The sequence below is a fragment of the Microtus ochrogaster genome, chromosome 10, assembly GCF_000317375.1.
Source record: "Microtus ochrogaster isolate Prairie Vole_2 chromosome 10, MicOch1.0, whole genome shotgun sequence".
Lineage (NCBI taxonomy): Eukaryota > Metazoa > Chordata > Mammalia > Rodentia > Cricetidae > Microtus > Microtus ochrogaster.
Window position 1 is genome coordinate 12,510,477 of NC_022016.1, and position 17,146 is coordinate 12,527,622.

Below are 17,146 nucleotides of genomic sequence, written 5' to 3' on the forward strand. Positions count from 1 at the left end.
CTCGCTCTCTACTTCCTTCATTTGAGCTGTGGCCTTACTCCCCATCGAAGCATAAACAAACACTTAAATTGCTTTTAATAATTTTTTATGAAATTTTTCTATAAGGTTAAGATGTTTCAGGATTAATCACATACTTCCAGTTTGTGGCTCACAGGCCACGTGTGGTTGTGGTAAGGTGTGAATGCAACCTAACACAAAATTAAAACAATGTAAGATTTTTTTTCTTGCTTGCAATTAATTGTATGAGTACTAATGAGTTTTTCATCAAAGTAGCCTAGTGATTGATAGGCTGGCAAGTCTTCCCTTCATGCAGACAATGTGGTCACATTGTCTTGCTACATCCTCTGTATATGGATCATTCCTGGTGTCTTCTTGTTTCCTCAGGATTTGCCCTCTTTTATTATCTCCTATCTTTTCTTTGTCTTTCTCCTCAGTGTAGCTTATTTTTTGCTCTCTTTGGTGAGCTGATCATCCTTTGAGGGAGAAAAGTCTAACCAAGACATGAAATATGCTAGTTTTCATTTTCTTCTTCCTTGTATCACCAAGGTAATAAGAGTATGCCTCAATAAAGATTGAAGGCAGTGTTGGAGAAAATCAGCCATGACCCAAAGCATAATATACTGTTGAATGAATGTTTAAATATACTGTTGAATAAAAGATTAGCCTCCTCTCTTAAGACCTCCCCAGAAGCAGTTTCCCACAAAGGCTAGTAAGGCAGGTTTTCAAGCATTTTGTATATGTTGACTAAGAAGTGTTTTTAAAAATGAAGTTTTTTATTTTACTTATGTGTACAAGTGCTTGTTTGTATGTATGTATATATATGTGAGTGTGTGTATTTATGTGTACCATGTATGTTCTTAGTGCTGAGGTCAGAAGAGGGCAACAGATCCCCTAGAACTTGAGTTACATAAGCCAAACCTAGCTCCTCTAATAGAGCAGCAAGTACTCTTAATAGTTTAACTCTTTCTGCAGTCCCAAAAATAATATTATTTTTACTTGACATATAGTAATTATGGATGTTTATATTGTTCAGAAAGGGAAAACCTGCCATTTAAGAGATACATCATTTCTTCATGGTTGAGATATTACCATCCTGTCTGATTTTGAAATATTTAATTAATTGTTGCTAATATAGTTATAGAATACAGTAGGTTAGTAGTGATTAGTATGAAAATGATTGGAAGAAAACAAAGATAAGGGACTGTTGGGTGTGTATTGTGTGTTGGGTGTTTGGGAGCAGTGCTTTAAGAATGGTTGGTTCTTTAATGGCTAGTTCTTCAGAATCTCCAATGAGGGATTTGTCTAGTAAATGCATTTTTATGCTCAGTTATTGCTTTATTCTTTAGTATATATTAGGCACCTGGCATTCAAATATGTATCTAATTGAAATTCTTTCTTAAAGCTTAGTGAATTTTATAATATAAGTGTTATTCTTGGTAAATATTTTTGAAAAAATTAGCCTTTTTGACAAATATGTATATCACTTTTAAAGGTTATGACTTCATTTTTACTAAGAGTTGTAAGAACATTAGAATTCAAGTATGTTTTAAAACTATATGAAATGTTATTTTAACTCATACCTTATTTGCTGTTGATCTTTAGGCTTTTTCCCCAGCAGCTCCCAAGGCTGTGATGCATTTCTCCGCCACAAGATGACACTGATTTCTCCCTCAGTTCTGAAGAAGTATGGCATTCCCTTTGACAAGGTTTGTTCCTCTTAGACTTTCACGAGTAGGCTTTTCATTTTGTGGAATTGGTATTTAGGATGAATTTAAAAGTACTATGCCTTGCATTGTTAAAAGCATTTTTATGATAGGTGAAAAGAAGCTTATGCTCATATTCTATAACATCAATAATTAATTTGAATACTATTTGAGTATTTTATTTTAAAATATATTTAGAAGAGTTTATGCATATATAATATTTTGTTAGAGAATTCCATGCATAAATACATTATGCTTTAATAAAACCTACTCACTGTACCCTCACATCCAGATCTTCCCTTATCTCCCCCACTATTTTTCCATCCAAACTTAATTGTGGTGTTTGTTTGTTTGTTTTTTTAATTCACAGAGTCCACTTAGTGTATTGTAGTTGTATGGTTATAGGATCATGTACTGGAGGATGGATAGCTTCTCAAGGGCCATATATTGAAAGAAAAAAAAAAAAACACTGATTGTTTATTCACTACCAGATATCAGTTGCCAGTAACATGATCTCCTTCTCTATCCTTACTAAGATTATGGCTTGCTTGATAAGTGTACAGTTTTTGTATATACAGTCATAACTGCTGTGAGTTCATGTGTGAAATGAAACTCTCATGGCTGGCAGATACTGGTTTCCTGCAGATATCTACTTGTCTGGTTCTTACCTTTCTGTTCCCACTTCCATAACGATTTTCAAGCCTTGTGGGGAGGAGGAGTGATATAGACACTCAGTTAGTGTCGCATATCCCACAATCTCTTAATCTCTGCACACTGTCCAGTTGTGGATCTCAGTGTTGATCACTGTCTACTGCAGATAGAAGCTTCTCTGACTGAAGGTTGAGAAATACACTAACCAATAGGTATAAAGCATAGAACTGTGCAAAGGACAGTTTATCATTATGGCCATTTATCCAAATAATTCTGATTGGTCTTCCCCTGGGGCCTATGACCTAGCCAAACAAGAAGTGTGAACCCAGTTAATGGTACTAGGCATATCTTTCATCTTGTAGTGTGGACTCTAAATCTAAGCAAATAGTGATTGGTTGCTACTGTAACAATTGTAACACTATTGCACATGTTAGTTTGTCTTGCTGGCCCAGTTTTTATTGTATCTCTCAGGGTTCAAAATTTGCTAAGACTGTTGATGAGTTTTCTTCCCTAGTAGTGTTCTTAACAGCCCTTTATTGCTATGGATAACCAGTATTGATGAAGCTTCTGCATCAGTACCAGCTTGATTTATTTCCCCCCACCCCCATGTTTTATAAGCCAAGTATGTTGTGCCTACTTCAATCAACAGAGGATAATCAAGAACAATGGCAATATCATGTAATGTTTAGGGCAAATGTTTAGGATAACTTACTGACAAACAGCTAAAAAAGATAACCCCTATTTGGCACTGGGCTTTTTATTTGAGAGTATCATTGTATCTAGGGGAGGCTTTGTCCCCTCATTAGTTATAGGATAACTCCATTTAAACTCTTTTTATATGTGCATCTGTTTTTGGAAGCATCTAGATAGTCACCATAATATATCATTTAAAAATCTATTTAGTATTATCTCTGCCACCCTGACCTCCCATCCTTCCACCCAACATAATGTTTCATATTGTTACTCCTTCCCCCCCTTCATACTATCTGTTTTCTGTCCTTTGAAATCCACCCTCCTGCTATGACTGTTAGTAGGTTCCAATTTTTTTTTGAGTATTCCAATTTAAACAAATATCGAAAGATTCAAAGCCAGCATCTAGCACCCACTTGTACAAATGAACATGTGGTGTTTTTCTTTTGGATTGGAATTACCACACTCAATGATTATTCATAGTTCCATCCATTTACCTGTGAATTTCACAATTATGTTTATCTTCGTGGCTGAGTAGCATTCTTTTATAGCACATTTTCCAGTTGTTAGGTATCTAGGTTGCTTTGCTTTTCTAGCTATTGTCAATACCATAGCAATGAACATGGAGGAGCAAATATCTCTATAGTAAGATATAGAATCCATTGGAAATATACCAGTAATTCTGTAACTGGGTCATATTTTATATCTATTTCTAGCCTTTTGAGTTATCTCCATACAGACTTTCAATAGTGCAAGTCTTTCATACATGGGGAGTTGAATTTGTATAGAGCCAAAATTTTTATCTTATTTTATTTTTCTAAATGTAGCTCTCCAGTTTGACCAATACTCTCTGTTGAAGATGCTGTTTTATTTTTGTTTTTTTCCTGCAGTGTGCTTCTGGCTTCTTTGTCAATTGTCAGGTGGCTATAAAAGTGTTGTCAATAATCACATGACTGTAAGAGTATGAGGTCATATCTGGGCTCTCAGTTTTATTCCATTGATCAAGGTGTTTGTTTTTATGACATTGCCATACAGTTTTTATTACTATAAGTCTATAGTATAATTTGATATCAATGATGGTAATACTTCTAGCAGTGATTTTATTGTTTATTATTGTTTTAATTATCCTGTCTTTCATGTTTCTGCATATATTTTGCAATTGTTATCTTGAATTTCTGTGAAGAATTGCATTGAAGTTTTGATGAAGATTGCATTGAATCTGGTGATTGCTTTGAGAGCATAATTGTTAATCATCATCTATCTATCTTCTATTTATCTATTTACCTATCTATCATCTATCTATCTATCTATCTATCTATCTATCTATCTATCTATCTATCTATCTATCTATCTACTTACCTACCTACCAACCTACCTACCTACCTACCTACCTACCTACCTACCTACCTAGCTATCTATCTTTCTATATATGAGGTAGTTCTTCTTATTGTACGGTACCAGTAGCCCACAAATAATGCCATGAAACTCATTAATTATGAAAGTTTGCCTTAGCTTAGGCTTGTTCTCAACTAGCTCTTATAATACTTAACCCATTTATATTAGTCTACATTCTGCCATATGACATTACCTCTCTTCCATTTTGCCCCTCCTATTCTGGCTGACAACGCCACCTCTCTTCTTCCCAGAGTTCTCTCTCTCTCTCTCTTGCTGCCTCTAAGTCCCACTTATAACTCCTGGATAGCTACTGACCATTCAGGGTTTTCTTTATTTTTTTAGGGTCTTTTTTTTCCTACATCAGTCATAGCAATACATCTTAAATGTCACACAAAATACACATGTACATGTATGTATGTATGCTTATGATTTTAAAATTTATTTCATTCCTTTTAGATATTTATGGATTGCATTGTTTCTCTGAGTTTTTCTCAGTATTTTTGTTATTGCCTACTGATTTTTGTGATTATTTTTTCTCAACATATTTATTGGCTTTAGCAGTTTTCTGGTTTCTACCTTTTCTATTTTTGTTGTCTTTATCTTATTTTACTGCTCTAGCTAAGACTGCAAGCATTATTTTAAAGAGGAGTTGACAGAATGGCTATCCATGTCTTATTCCTGATTTTAGTGGAAGTGATGTGACTTTCTTTTCCATTTATTGAGACATTGTCTGTAAACTTGTATATTGCCCTTATTATATTGAGATCAATCCCCTGTATTTCTATATTCTATTAGGACTTTTATCATGAAAGGATGCTCATGGATTTTTGTCAGAGACCTTTAATGAGTATAATGAGTTGACCCTGAGGCATCTGATAAGTCTTATTATAGGATGGATTATGTTTATTGACTTACATATGTTGAACTATTTTTGTATCTCTGAGATAAAGCCAACTTGATCATAGTGAGTGACATTTTTGATATGTCCTTTAGTTTTTGAGTTTTTTTTTTTTAAGTTGAGAGCTTTTTTCTTTTATGTCATAAGGGGAATTGGCCTTTAGTGCTCTTTTTAGTTTGATCTTTGGTTTTGTTATTAGGATAATGCAAAGCATACTAAAGAATTTGAAAATATTCCTTCCCTTTATATTTTACCGAGAGATTTGAGGAGTATTGTTGTTAGTTCTGTGGATATCTTGGTAGAATTTTATTCTCAGTGCATCTGGCCTGGATTCTTTTTAAAACTTGGAGGATTTTTAATTCCTGGATTTATCTTATTTGTTATTATTGGTGTGTTTAAATTATTTTTTTTTAAATTTTAGTTTAACTTTGGAAGGTCATTTGCATCTTAAAACTTATCCATTTCTTTCAGAGTTTCCAGTTTAGTGGGACGTTCTTATGATTCTCTTGAGTTTCCTCAATGTCTTCCTGTTCATTTCTAATTTTATTGACTTTAGTCCTCTCTTTTGCTTAACTGGCTAGTTTTTGTCAATCTAGTTTATTGTTTGCTCTTTTTTGTTTGTCTTTCATTAATTTCATACCCAATCTTTATTGTCCTACTGGTTTGGTTTGGTTTGTTCTTGTTATTTCAGGGCCTGTAGGTACATTCTTCTGTTATTAATTTGAGAGCTCCCATATTTTTCACCATAGGCTCTTACTACTATAAACTTTTTATTTTAGGTCTGCCTGATGTACTTCTATAGGCTTCCAAGAAGAATGTGTTTTATAGAATGTTCTGTATATCCTTTAGATCCCTTTGAATTCTGATGTCATTTAATGCATCATTTCTATGTTTGGTTTTAGTTGACATGCCTTCTTGATGAGAATGGTGTATAGGAACCACCAATAATTACTGTTAGAGTTGATGCATGTTTTAGGTCTAGTAGTATGTAATTTAATGAAGTTGGATGCTTTTGTGCTTGGTTCATATTGACTTACAGTAGTACTATCCTTGATGGATTCTTTCTTTAATGTCTGTGACGTGATCTTCCTGATTACTTTTGTTTAATTTCGGATTGAAGTCTGTTTTTGTCAGATATTAGACTAGCTAAACCTCTTTGCTTCTTAGTTCCATTTGCTTGGAATATTTTTCCCCATTCTTTACTAACATGCTGTAATATTGCCAGGTCATGATAGTACACACATTTAATCCTAGCACTTGGGAGACAGAGGCAAAAACAGTATCACTCCCCTACCCTCTTTTCGCTTTTCTATGCCTATAATTTGAGGATTTAGTATTTTAATGGTGTACCACATTTTTGTATGTTCCTATCCTGTGAGGTTGTCCTTTATAAATTTTTCTTTTTTTATTGTTACAATTCTTCACTTTGTGTCTTGATACTCTATCATTTGCTTGTTTCATTCTATTTGTAGGCTTCTTCTGAAAATTTTCATTGAGATATTGCGTATTTGAATTTCATCTTCATTTAAGCTTGTGTTTTCTTCAGTGTTTATCTCTATTTAATTTGTATTTGAAATCCCACATTATCTTTGTTATTTTGTTCAGGTATGTATTTTTATTCTTTATTTTGGAATTCAGTGGAGTGTTTGTGTCATTATAAAATTACATGTATTTTTTTTTAAGTTTATGATTGTTTAATATTTTTTTAAGTTCTTTGTCTTGAGGTTTCTATAGGACTTATGTATTTTGAAATTTTTTTCTATGATTTGACCTGGGCATGTGAACTTTATTTTTTGGTTGTATGTTTAATGTGATAAACTGACCGTCCTTAAATTGATCAGATTCACCAACATAACAACTTTAAGATGACAGTTGCAGTCTGCACTCTTATATTTATATAGTGGGCCTGATAAATATTTAGATGCATATTTCCACACATTCATCCATTTACCAACGTTTTTAGAAACTGAAATGTTAAGAGAATTATTTCCCTTTGTTCAGTAGTTGAAACATAACATTACTTGGGCTTCATTTCAAATGCTTTAGGAGAATCCTCTGACAGTGAGAACTAAATGATAAAATTTTCTTTCACTTCATTTAAGATTTTGATAGATTTTTACTTCCTTTTCTTATTTCTTCTTTTCAAACAGTTTGTAGAATAGCTACTATCTTTTCTAGGATTGACAGATGCCTGGTTCCCAACTATTATTCTTCTAGATTTCATTTCATGCTGTTTATTCCTTTATTCTTTTGCCACCTGTTGGTGTTCAGGGCTAGTAAATCATAGTTTGTCTATTCTAGTGTTAAAATTCTCTTGCCATTCATGAATATATTCTTAATATCATTATTAATCCTACCATCAAGAACATATTGGGTATCTGAGAAGAGCAGTAATGATAAATATCTCGGCTGGGAGAGGTTTAGGGTAATGAAGAGAAGCACAGAACATAGATGACAGTAGTAGATCCTTTTTCTGTGTTGTATCTGCAGATGAGGAGAGGTGTTCATAGTCAATTCAATTCCAGTAATTGCAGACAACACACAATCTCCATTTGCATTGTGGGTGCCAAAGATGGAACTCGAAGTTTCAGGCACTTTTAACTACTAAACCATCTCATCACCTTCAACTTTCTCATTTTTAAATAGTTGTGATATCATGACATTCTTTTGCTTTTTTAAAAATAGAAAATGAAAGTGTATACTAACCGTTACATAATTTGGAAAGTCTTATTGAACATTATGTCTAATCAAACCCTGCAGATCACCCAGGAGGCTGGAGAGTTTATGATCACTTTTCCTTATGGATATCATGCTGGTTTTAATCATGGTTTCAATTGTGCTGAGTCTACAAATTTTGCTACTGTCAGATGGATTGATTATGGGAAAGTTGCCAAATTGGTAAGTTTTATCTGAAAAGTAAAGTGTATTTCAGTTGAACGTCTACAGCTTTGTTTTCATCATTCACACTGTGTGCCTCTTGCTATAGTGCTTTTTTCTTTTCAGTTTTGGTATATTTTCTTTCCATGAGCTGAAAATTCATGCCTGAAATTTTCCATTTTGAGATTATTATAGGTCAGTTTGCTCTGAGGAGATTTTTTTTTTTTTTTTGCTGTGGATGCTTAGTTTCTCTCTCAAAGCTACCACTTTGCTTGCAATATTTCCTATTGACTGTGTATTAAATAGATTTGTATTTCTCTTGCTAAAGTTCAGTCAGTGGTTTAGGAAATAGGTTATAAAAGGAAGTGATTAGTTAAATATGTTAAATTCTTAGTTAAATTTGGAGGCTAAGGGAGTGTGGTGAAAAGAAATTAACAAAGCTTCCTTAATACAGAAGTGAAATTCTCAGTAATGTAAAACATACTTTAACTTATCTTAACATTTAAGTTGGTATAAAGTTCTGTTTGTAGCTCTTGTCAGCTGTATTTGTTGTAAGTCTTAGACTTTGTATTTCCATCTACAATGAACAGTTTGTATGAAATTAGTCTGCTTTCACCTTGTGACATTAAAACAGGGACATCTTCCAAACAATTGATAGTAATTTTCCTTTTTTATGGCTTTTCAGGAGAAGCAGAATGGTAGAGGGTTATGCCTTAATGAAACTGTTTCACAGTATAGGAAGTTCACATAGAGTCAGTGAGAGAAAAGATAAATGAAGCTTATGGGCCTTACTTTAGCTACTTCCTAGTACAAGTAACTGTTTTTATTCTATTCTGAGAACAATTGTATGTAGAAACATTTTGTGAATTTAGGGAAAATTATTCTTAAGTTATGCGTATTTAGAAGATTCCATGATATATATAAATTCTAGCCTTTGACAACTTAGGAAGCATTTGAATAAATTCTTAAGATGTTTGATTCTTTGACAGGTCCTTTTATGTATACATTTTGGTCATTTAGTCATCAATACCCTCTCACATCCCCTTCCTACTCCCACCAAATCCCTTTTTCTTCCTAACAAGTTTCCCTCCTATTTTTAAATTTCTGTTGTCATCTGGTTTAGTTTGTGAGCTACATGGTTCAATTACTGTTGCATGAGAATGGGTGGGGTTTTTTAATCAAACATGGGCAAGTATCTAGTGGCTACACCACTGAAGAAAATGATTAATGTTTGTTTCTGAGGGGCTGTTTGCAAAGGCACAAAGCTGAACTACTTCTTCCTACTAATTGGTGATATGGATCAAAATAAGACATTTTTTTCTTGTTGACAGCCATAAGCAATGAGATAATTTTCACATTTTTGTAGTGAGAGTGGACTGTAACTGGTGAGGAATTGTGGATCTTGGTCTGCATTAGAATCTCATTTGGCTGAAGTGTTATGAAGGAGATGGATCTGAGGTCCAACCTTCCTGCTCTTGCTTGATACTATATATATATATATATATATGTATATATATATAATATATTAAAAATAAGTATATAATAAAAATAAATTTATGTTTTAAAAATAAATTACTTTAGGAAAATAATTTATTTTTCAACAAAATTATAAAGATCCTCTTTTTCTTTATTTGCTGTAGACCAGGAGGTGGTAGCGCACATCTTTAATCCCAGTTATCAGGCGGCAGAGATAGGAGGATCTCTGTGAGTTGAAGGCCAGCTTGGTCTACACAGTGAGATCCAGGACAGGCTCCAAAGCTACAGAGAAACCCTGTTTCCAAAAAAAAGATGATTATCTCTAAGAGGAGAAGAATGTATATGTATGTGAACCTTTATTTCTTAGTTTTGGGAATTTTATTTAACTAGGCACATAGTTATTGATTCACACTTTAGGCTAGCTAATTTAAAATGTTCCACATGTCTTATGTAGGCATTTCCCTCACCCCTTTCTTTACCCTTCTCAGGTACTACTCTGCATACTTTAGTTTTCTATGGCAGGTTTGTTAAAGTACCATGTGTTGATGCTTAGAAATATCATCTCTTTATCTTCGTACAGTTTAGTAATTTAGAGGCTCAACATTGACCTCACCAGCAAAATGTCAAGTTGTTTTATAGACTAGGTTTGTTACTGCAAACTGTGGGAACAAGCAGGATTTCTCCACCTTCCCTTGTTTAGGTTGCATCAAAATTATGTTTCTATTGCTATGAAGTAAGATGTGTCTCCTAGCTAACCCCACCCCATAGTCTGACCAACATGACTGCCCAAACATGAACTCGACAAAGACAACACAAATGGTCATGACAAAGTGGAGTGGGGAAAGCCCATGAGGTCTTGCCTCCACAAAATACTATAGGCTACAAAGAAAAGCTGGGATTGGGAGAGGTGACGTTTCCTAGGGAAGAGCATACCAATTGGAAACATACGTACAAGTAACATGATACAGACTGAGCAGGTTATATTTAAAAACACACACATACATATGTGTACACACACATTCATGCAATAATAATAATGAAAAATGAAGCCATGAATTTGAAGGAGAGTTGGTGGAGTATAGAAGGGTTTGGAGATAGGAAAGGAAAAGGAGAAATGTAACTATTAGCTCAAAATTTAAAAGAAAAATTAACAAAGAACAAAGATACACTATGACCAAGCAAGTTATAAAAAAAAAATCATTTAATTGGGGGCTTGCTTGCTTTCTGTTTCAGAGTACGAGTCCATGGTCATCATGAGCAGGCATGGTAGTAGAGCTGTAGTTGAGTTTATATGAGAAAAAAAGAAAAGGTGTGGGGTTGGAGAGAGAGAGAGAGAGAGAGAGGAGAGGGAGGAGAGGGAGGAGAGGGAGAGACAGAGTGTTAACTGGAAATAGAGTGGGCTTTTGAAACCACAGTGCCCATCTCCATTGACAGACCTCTTAATCATTCCTAAATGCTCCTACCAAATGGAGACCAAGCATTCAAATATGTAGGACTATAGAGCTCATTCAAAACAGCACAGGTTGCTAGCTAAATTTACTACCATAGAGTTGTAAGAGTAATGTGGATGAGAGCTGTATGGCTGGGGGAGACTGCAGGACTGCTGGCAGTGGCACCAGACACCACTGCTTGTACTGGGTTTTTGGAACCCATTCTCTTTGGATGGATACCTTGCTCAGCTGAGATATAGTAGGTGGGAGAGTCTTGGTCTTTTCTCAAAGCAATGTGCCTTACCCATTCTGAGGAGTAGATGGGAGTTGGGGTGGAGGAGGGGGAAGGTAGAGGGAATGGAAGGAGAGGAGGGAGTAGAAACTGGGATTGGCATATAACATTTAAAAAGATAGTTTGTTTTCTTTTAAAAAACACAAAAAAAACCCCACAATTTTTTATTTTGAACATTTGTATTGTATAAAGTATATCATTTATACACATAAAAAGAGAGAGTAAGATCCTTTTTCTTTGCTGATTGACAAGCACTGATTAGGATTTTATTTTTTCTACAGACCTTTCTCAGACTTTTCCCTATCATTATTTTAGAACAGGCAGTGTTTAAGTTTCCATTTTTTTTATATAAGACAATATATTTACAGATATTAGGAATTTGGATGAGACATCTTTAAAGGATTTAGGGAGTCTAACCATCTTCATCCCATCCATAGTACAAATTAGCAAATGATAGGCTGATGATTGAGAATCTACTTTGCATAAGTAATGGTGTTACCTGCTTAAAATCATAAACTTATCCTTTTAATGGAAGATTTTGAATGTTTCAGTAGCCTATGAACTCTTAGCATTACCATTTCCATTCTTAGTTAATTGTTTTTCTTATAGTAAGGTGTGATGTGATTATCTTCTAGACTTTAGTTGTTTTTTATCTCTAGTTTTCAGGGTAGATAACCCTATAAATTTATATCATATATATGTTAACCATTTTAGTAATGTGTATTGGGAACAAATTTATCTGTTTTGTCCATGACTGATATAATGTATGTGTTAGTTATGGATTGTGGTAAGCAGACTTTTAGCTTTGTGGATGCCCTATTTGTTAGTCTTATTATTTGCTTTTTTAAATTCATTCTAAATAGTATATTACATGATTTGTAAATGTAGATGAGTAGAGCCTTTTATTTATTGTAAACAAACTTCTGCTTTTTCACAGACAGACAAGTGCAAAAGTGCTAGATAAAGTCTGTTGGAGATACTGCATTAATTGATGAGTGTAGCAGGACATGTGTACTGCACATCTTCATGCTATAGACATATACATACGTCATTCAACCACATGCTATGAAATAATTCACATTATTCCAAATTTCTCATTTCTCTCAGAAAAGAATTATTACAAAATGCTATTTTTAATGAAAACAAAACTGATTAGAACACCTTACCATTTTCTCTGTTAGGAGATCTTTGATTATAAGCCATCAGGCTTGTTTGGTAGAGAAAACTGTCACTACTTTAGGGGACTAGTTGACAGAGAGAACCTCTATTTACTGAGACTGTGCTTGTTCTTTTCATGTTGGTGCTGGTCCGGAAACCACAGGTGAGAATATTTGGCATTGCATGCTTCCTTTGTCCTTTGATACTTACCTTAACCTTCTGATGGTGTGGTGGTTTCTGATGATACTTTTGTAATGCGTGGTTTACAAGTTTCAGCTGAAATGTAGTGGCCAATAAAGCTTTGTTCTTATGATTAGTTTTGATTGACTAGAGATCCCATACCATGATTGGTATCAAACTCAATGCCTCTTCCAAATTGGTACACGTTTTTGGAGTTTGATACCTTCAACTAAATTTTTGGATTTGAAGGCTATTTCAGAGCTTGTTTCTTAGTCAAAGATGTTCTTTTTCATGTATTGGTTTAGAACTCACATTTCTGTCCAGCTCCAGATCTCATAGCAACTTAGTATGATCATCGTTTCTAAGAGGTTCCTAATACTCTACCTACACATTCTTGAAATACTTGTTATTTCCTTCAATCTGGACCATTTAGCTCTCTTTTCCCTTGACTTATAAAGTATTACAAGGAGCTCCAGAGCATCAGACCCTTGTATTCAACAGGGTTATGCTACCTGAGAAGGTGTTTATATAGTTTGTCCTGATTTTACTAATCTAAGATGATTCTTATAAAATATACTCAGCTCCTTGTAGTCTTAAGCTTTATGCTTGGCGGGGGAATACTCAGAGTCTGCTCTGAAAGAATTCCTGGGCTGTATATTGTTAGAGGAATATTGTTCAGATCTTGCTCTTACAAATCAAACTTTCACAAAACTGAAACCAAGCTAATTGCTTTCAGATAATTTATCACTATGTACATATTAGGCTCATATATCGTATACCCAACCTGTTTACAATTATCTGCCATCTAAGAAAAACATGCATGGTTCCCTGCAGTGTTATGGTTTGGAATGCCCCAGTATATTGTGTTCCTTAATTTTCTATTGTGTTCTTGCATATCCTTGACTCAGAACAAAGTATGTGTCTATGAGCTATGGTGAGCTGGTCTAAGACCTTTCATTAGAAGCAGTCAGTTGTTTAAAGCAGCTTCTCTTCCCCCTACATATGTTGAAACAAAACATATGGTAGAGTTATTAGGACCAGGAAAAAAAATTTTCTGCCTTTTGAAATTCCAATAAAAGATGATGAAGACAAGGTCTACACTCTTTGTTCTTACCATATTTCCTGTGCAATTTGGTATATAAAGAGAATGGCCTTTGTTCATGGCTACTAGGATTAATCAGACTCTCTTAGCTTAGACTTCTCTTTTAGATTAATACAGGAAGACCAAAAACTTCAGAATAAATCAGGGCCACCCTCGAGTAAAGGACACCAAGAATTAACTTTTTCTATTTCATGTGACATCACCCCAAGGATCAATACATTTTCTCTGTCTTTAGGGAGCATCCCTGAAGAACTTTTAATAACTGCCATGTACAAGCTTTAATGGTAGTAGATAGAATGTACTGTTGACTTATTTTGGGAACCTTCATTGCTTTAAACATCAGAGTAAATATAGAATAATAATGCTGTTATCCCTCTGATAGCAATTGAAACCAAACATCTCTGCATATTTGAATTATGCATTACATTTGTAACATTCCTTTGTGGAAAAGTGGAGCCCATGGTAATATCTGTGTAGTTGTAGTGCTATTTACAGGCTTGGATCCTGTCTAGGCTGTATGAAAGAGCTAGCTTGCAGGTTTTAGTTTTATCCTTTTATGTAGCAGGATGAAATGTAGCTATTTGGAGGCTGGATTTGATATATAAGTTTATTATTATTATGTATTTATTAGTTTCACATAAAAACTGGTAGCTATTAAATAAATCTTTGACTTAGATTTGAGATTGATTGTTCAAACACATTTGTGAAAGTATTTTGTTTTTGTGATGTGGCAGCTGTAAGTACTGTGATCTCCTTAAAGGGAAAGGGTTATTTACTGTATTGATAGTTTCGGGGACAGTTATGTCTTACCTACATCCTCAGAAATTGAGTACTTTTTACAGTGTGTAGAGTGCAGTGACTCACTAATGATGTTGTTTTGATTTGATTTGATTTGCAGTAATTTTATGTCATATATAATATGTCAGAGACTTGAATATTGGAATACAGACTGCAATTGATTTTGAATAAGAAGGATGTAAACACCAGGGTATGGATTCATTCTATTTTAGATTCTTTTTTTTTAATGAAACAGACAATTTTAGTTAATTAGCAGTCTTCCAATGAAGTCTTCAATTTTGGCCAGAAAACTCCGAGATCATATTTTAAAGTTTTTTTTTTGTTGTTGTTGTTCCATTTCCTTTCTAGCTGGTACAGTTCAAATCTCCTTAGGCGTCTTGGTAATTTTCTGCTTCTGGGAGATTTAACCATGCTCTATTAGTTAGAGTTACTATTGCTGTGATGAAACATCATGATCAAAGCAACTTGTTGAGGAGTGCTTACACTTCTATGTAACCATTCATTATCAAAAACAACAAGTGCAGGAACTCACATAGAGATGAGCTGATACAAGGCCATGTAGGAGTGCTGCTTACTGGCTTGCTCAGGATATATATATATATATACCTAAGACCACCAGCCAAGAGACGTAACCACCCACAGTAATGTGGGCCCTCTACCATCAGTCACTACTAAAGAAAATGCCTTACAGCTGGATCTTGTGGTGGCATCTTCTCAATTGAGGTTCCCTCATTTCAGATAATTCTGTCAAGTTGACCTAAGACTAGCTAGCACTTGTGCTGATACCGAACATAGTGTGGCACCTGTTTAACGTTATACACTACAATCCAGAAGCCTTGGGTTCAAGCTATTCTCCTGCATCAGAGCTATGGTAACTGGATTTTACAGGTGTGTGCCATTTGCACTTTACACTGTGTCATAAAGCATTAGTCTAATAATATTTACCTGCTGTTAATGTATGCAAAGGAAAGAAAATCTGGACTGTCTTACATTTTCATTGAACAGGTCTCTCCTCTCCCTTTCCTCTTTCCTTGTGTGGGCTCAAATCCATGATCTTGGTCATACTAGACAAGAGATGAGAGGTCTACTACTATTAAACTACATCAACAGCTTCAAGTTCTATATTTTTTAAAGTATTACATATTTTGTGTTGTGCAGTTGTAGCTTAAGTTCATATTTAATAACTAAGTAACTGATACAGTTACGTACAAAGATAAATAGGAAATGCAGTTACTGAGTTCAAAGATAATGTCAGCATTTAAACCTAGGGAGGCTAAATGAAGTATTCCTACTTTATTACTAAACCCACTTCATGTACCCAGCTAGGCTGCTCTCCTCACTTTCCTATTTTAGAAATTTAGAAAAAAAAAAAAAAAAAAGCCTTAGAAGAATCAAGCCAGTACTGACCATATTCTGTCACACCAAAACTTTTCCACAAACGAAGCACAAATTTCCAGTTAGCCTTTCGACTGAAACCCTTCAAACTTAAGCTTCATGGTCTATGGGAAAATGAGGGCTGCGACAAAAGTGCATGCGCTGCCATTTCTTACATTGTAGCTCCCACAATACATTGTTTTATTTTATTGTCTGTATCTGTATATGCTGTTTCCATACAGTGCTCCACACCTAAGGATCAAAGGCTTGAGCAGATTGGGAGAGATCTATAAATAAATTATAGCCATTCACAAAAGATAACAATTCAATTTGATGATGCAAACATTTGGTAAGTAGCCAATGAAATTTTCATTTAATAAAATCTACAGGCAATAAATGATAGTATAAATATTTTTTACATAACTGAGAACCATCTATCCAGCATAGCAAAGAAAGACCAATAATATCCTCCCCAAGACTTTCTCAGATTAGGAAAAGAACTATGAGATTTGGGCTACCAGGCTGCCCTGTTTAGGTGCTGAGGAGTTCCATCTGGACTGGTGAGTGTGTGCTATCCAGGGGCGGATTGTCCCCGGAGAGAGCACAAACCCCACTCCCCAGCTCCTGCAGGGCTGTCTTTCTTACGCACAACCCAGCCCCCCAGCACCCCCCCTCCCAAGCCTGCCCTGCTGTATGCTAGGACCAGTGCTCAAGAACAGTTTTAAGCTCCTACACTAAGGCTACCCACCCAGAGCGGTGAGTGCCTGCCTACTGCGCAGGCCTCAGGGTCCCCTGTAAGGGAGCCCGGGCCAGGCTTCCTGTGCTCTTCTGGATACCGCCCCCCGCCCCTGCTCCATTCTAGTTTCTAACAAAGTTGACTTCAAACTTAAATCAATCAGAAGAGATGGAGAGGGACATTTTATACTCATAACAGGAACAATTCATCAGGATGAAGTCTCAATCCTGAATATCTATGCCCCTATTATAAAAACACCCACGTACGTAAAAGAAACATTACTAAAACTTAAGGCTGCCATCAAATCGCACACACTAATAGTAGGAGACTTCAACACTCCTCTCTCACCAATGGACAGGTCAATCAGACAGAAACCTAACAGAGAA

General features: G+C 35.0%; 1 protein-coding gene across 4 annotated transcripts in view; it reads left to right on the forward strand.

The window, feature by feature from the left end:
* Kdm4c (lysine demethylase 4C) overlaps nt 1-17,146 on the forward strand; it is a 169,069-nt gene that overhangs the window by 54,296 nt on the left and 97,627 nt on the right. For 3 of the 4 annotated variants that reach the window (XM_005352661.3, XM_026782063.1, XM_026782064.1), the window contains 2 exons: nt 1,603-1,706; nt 8,098-8,235. In XM_005352661.3, coding sequence (XP_005352718.1) covers nt 1,603-1,706; nt 8,098-8,235 — 242 coding nt within the window. Of the gene's footprint in view, nt 1-1,602; nt 1,707-8,097; nt 8,236-16,266; nt 16,374-17,146 lie in introns of all 4 variants that reach the window. The other variant, XR_003377397.1, reaches the window with a different exon arrangement.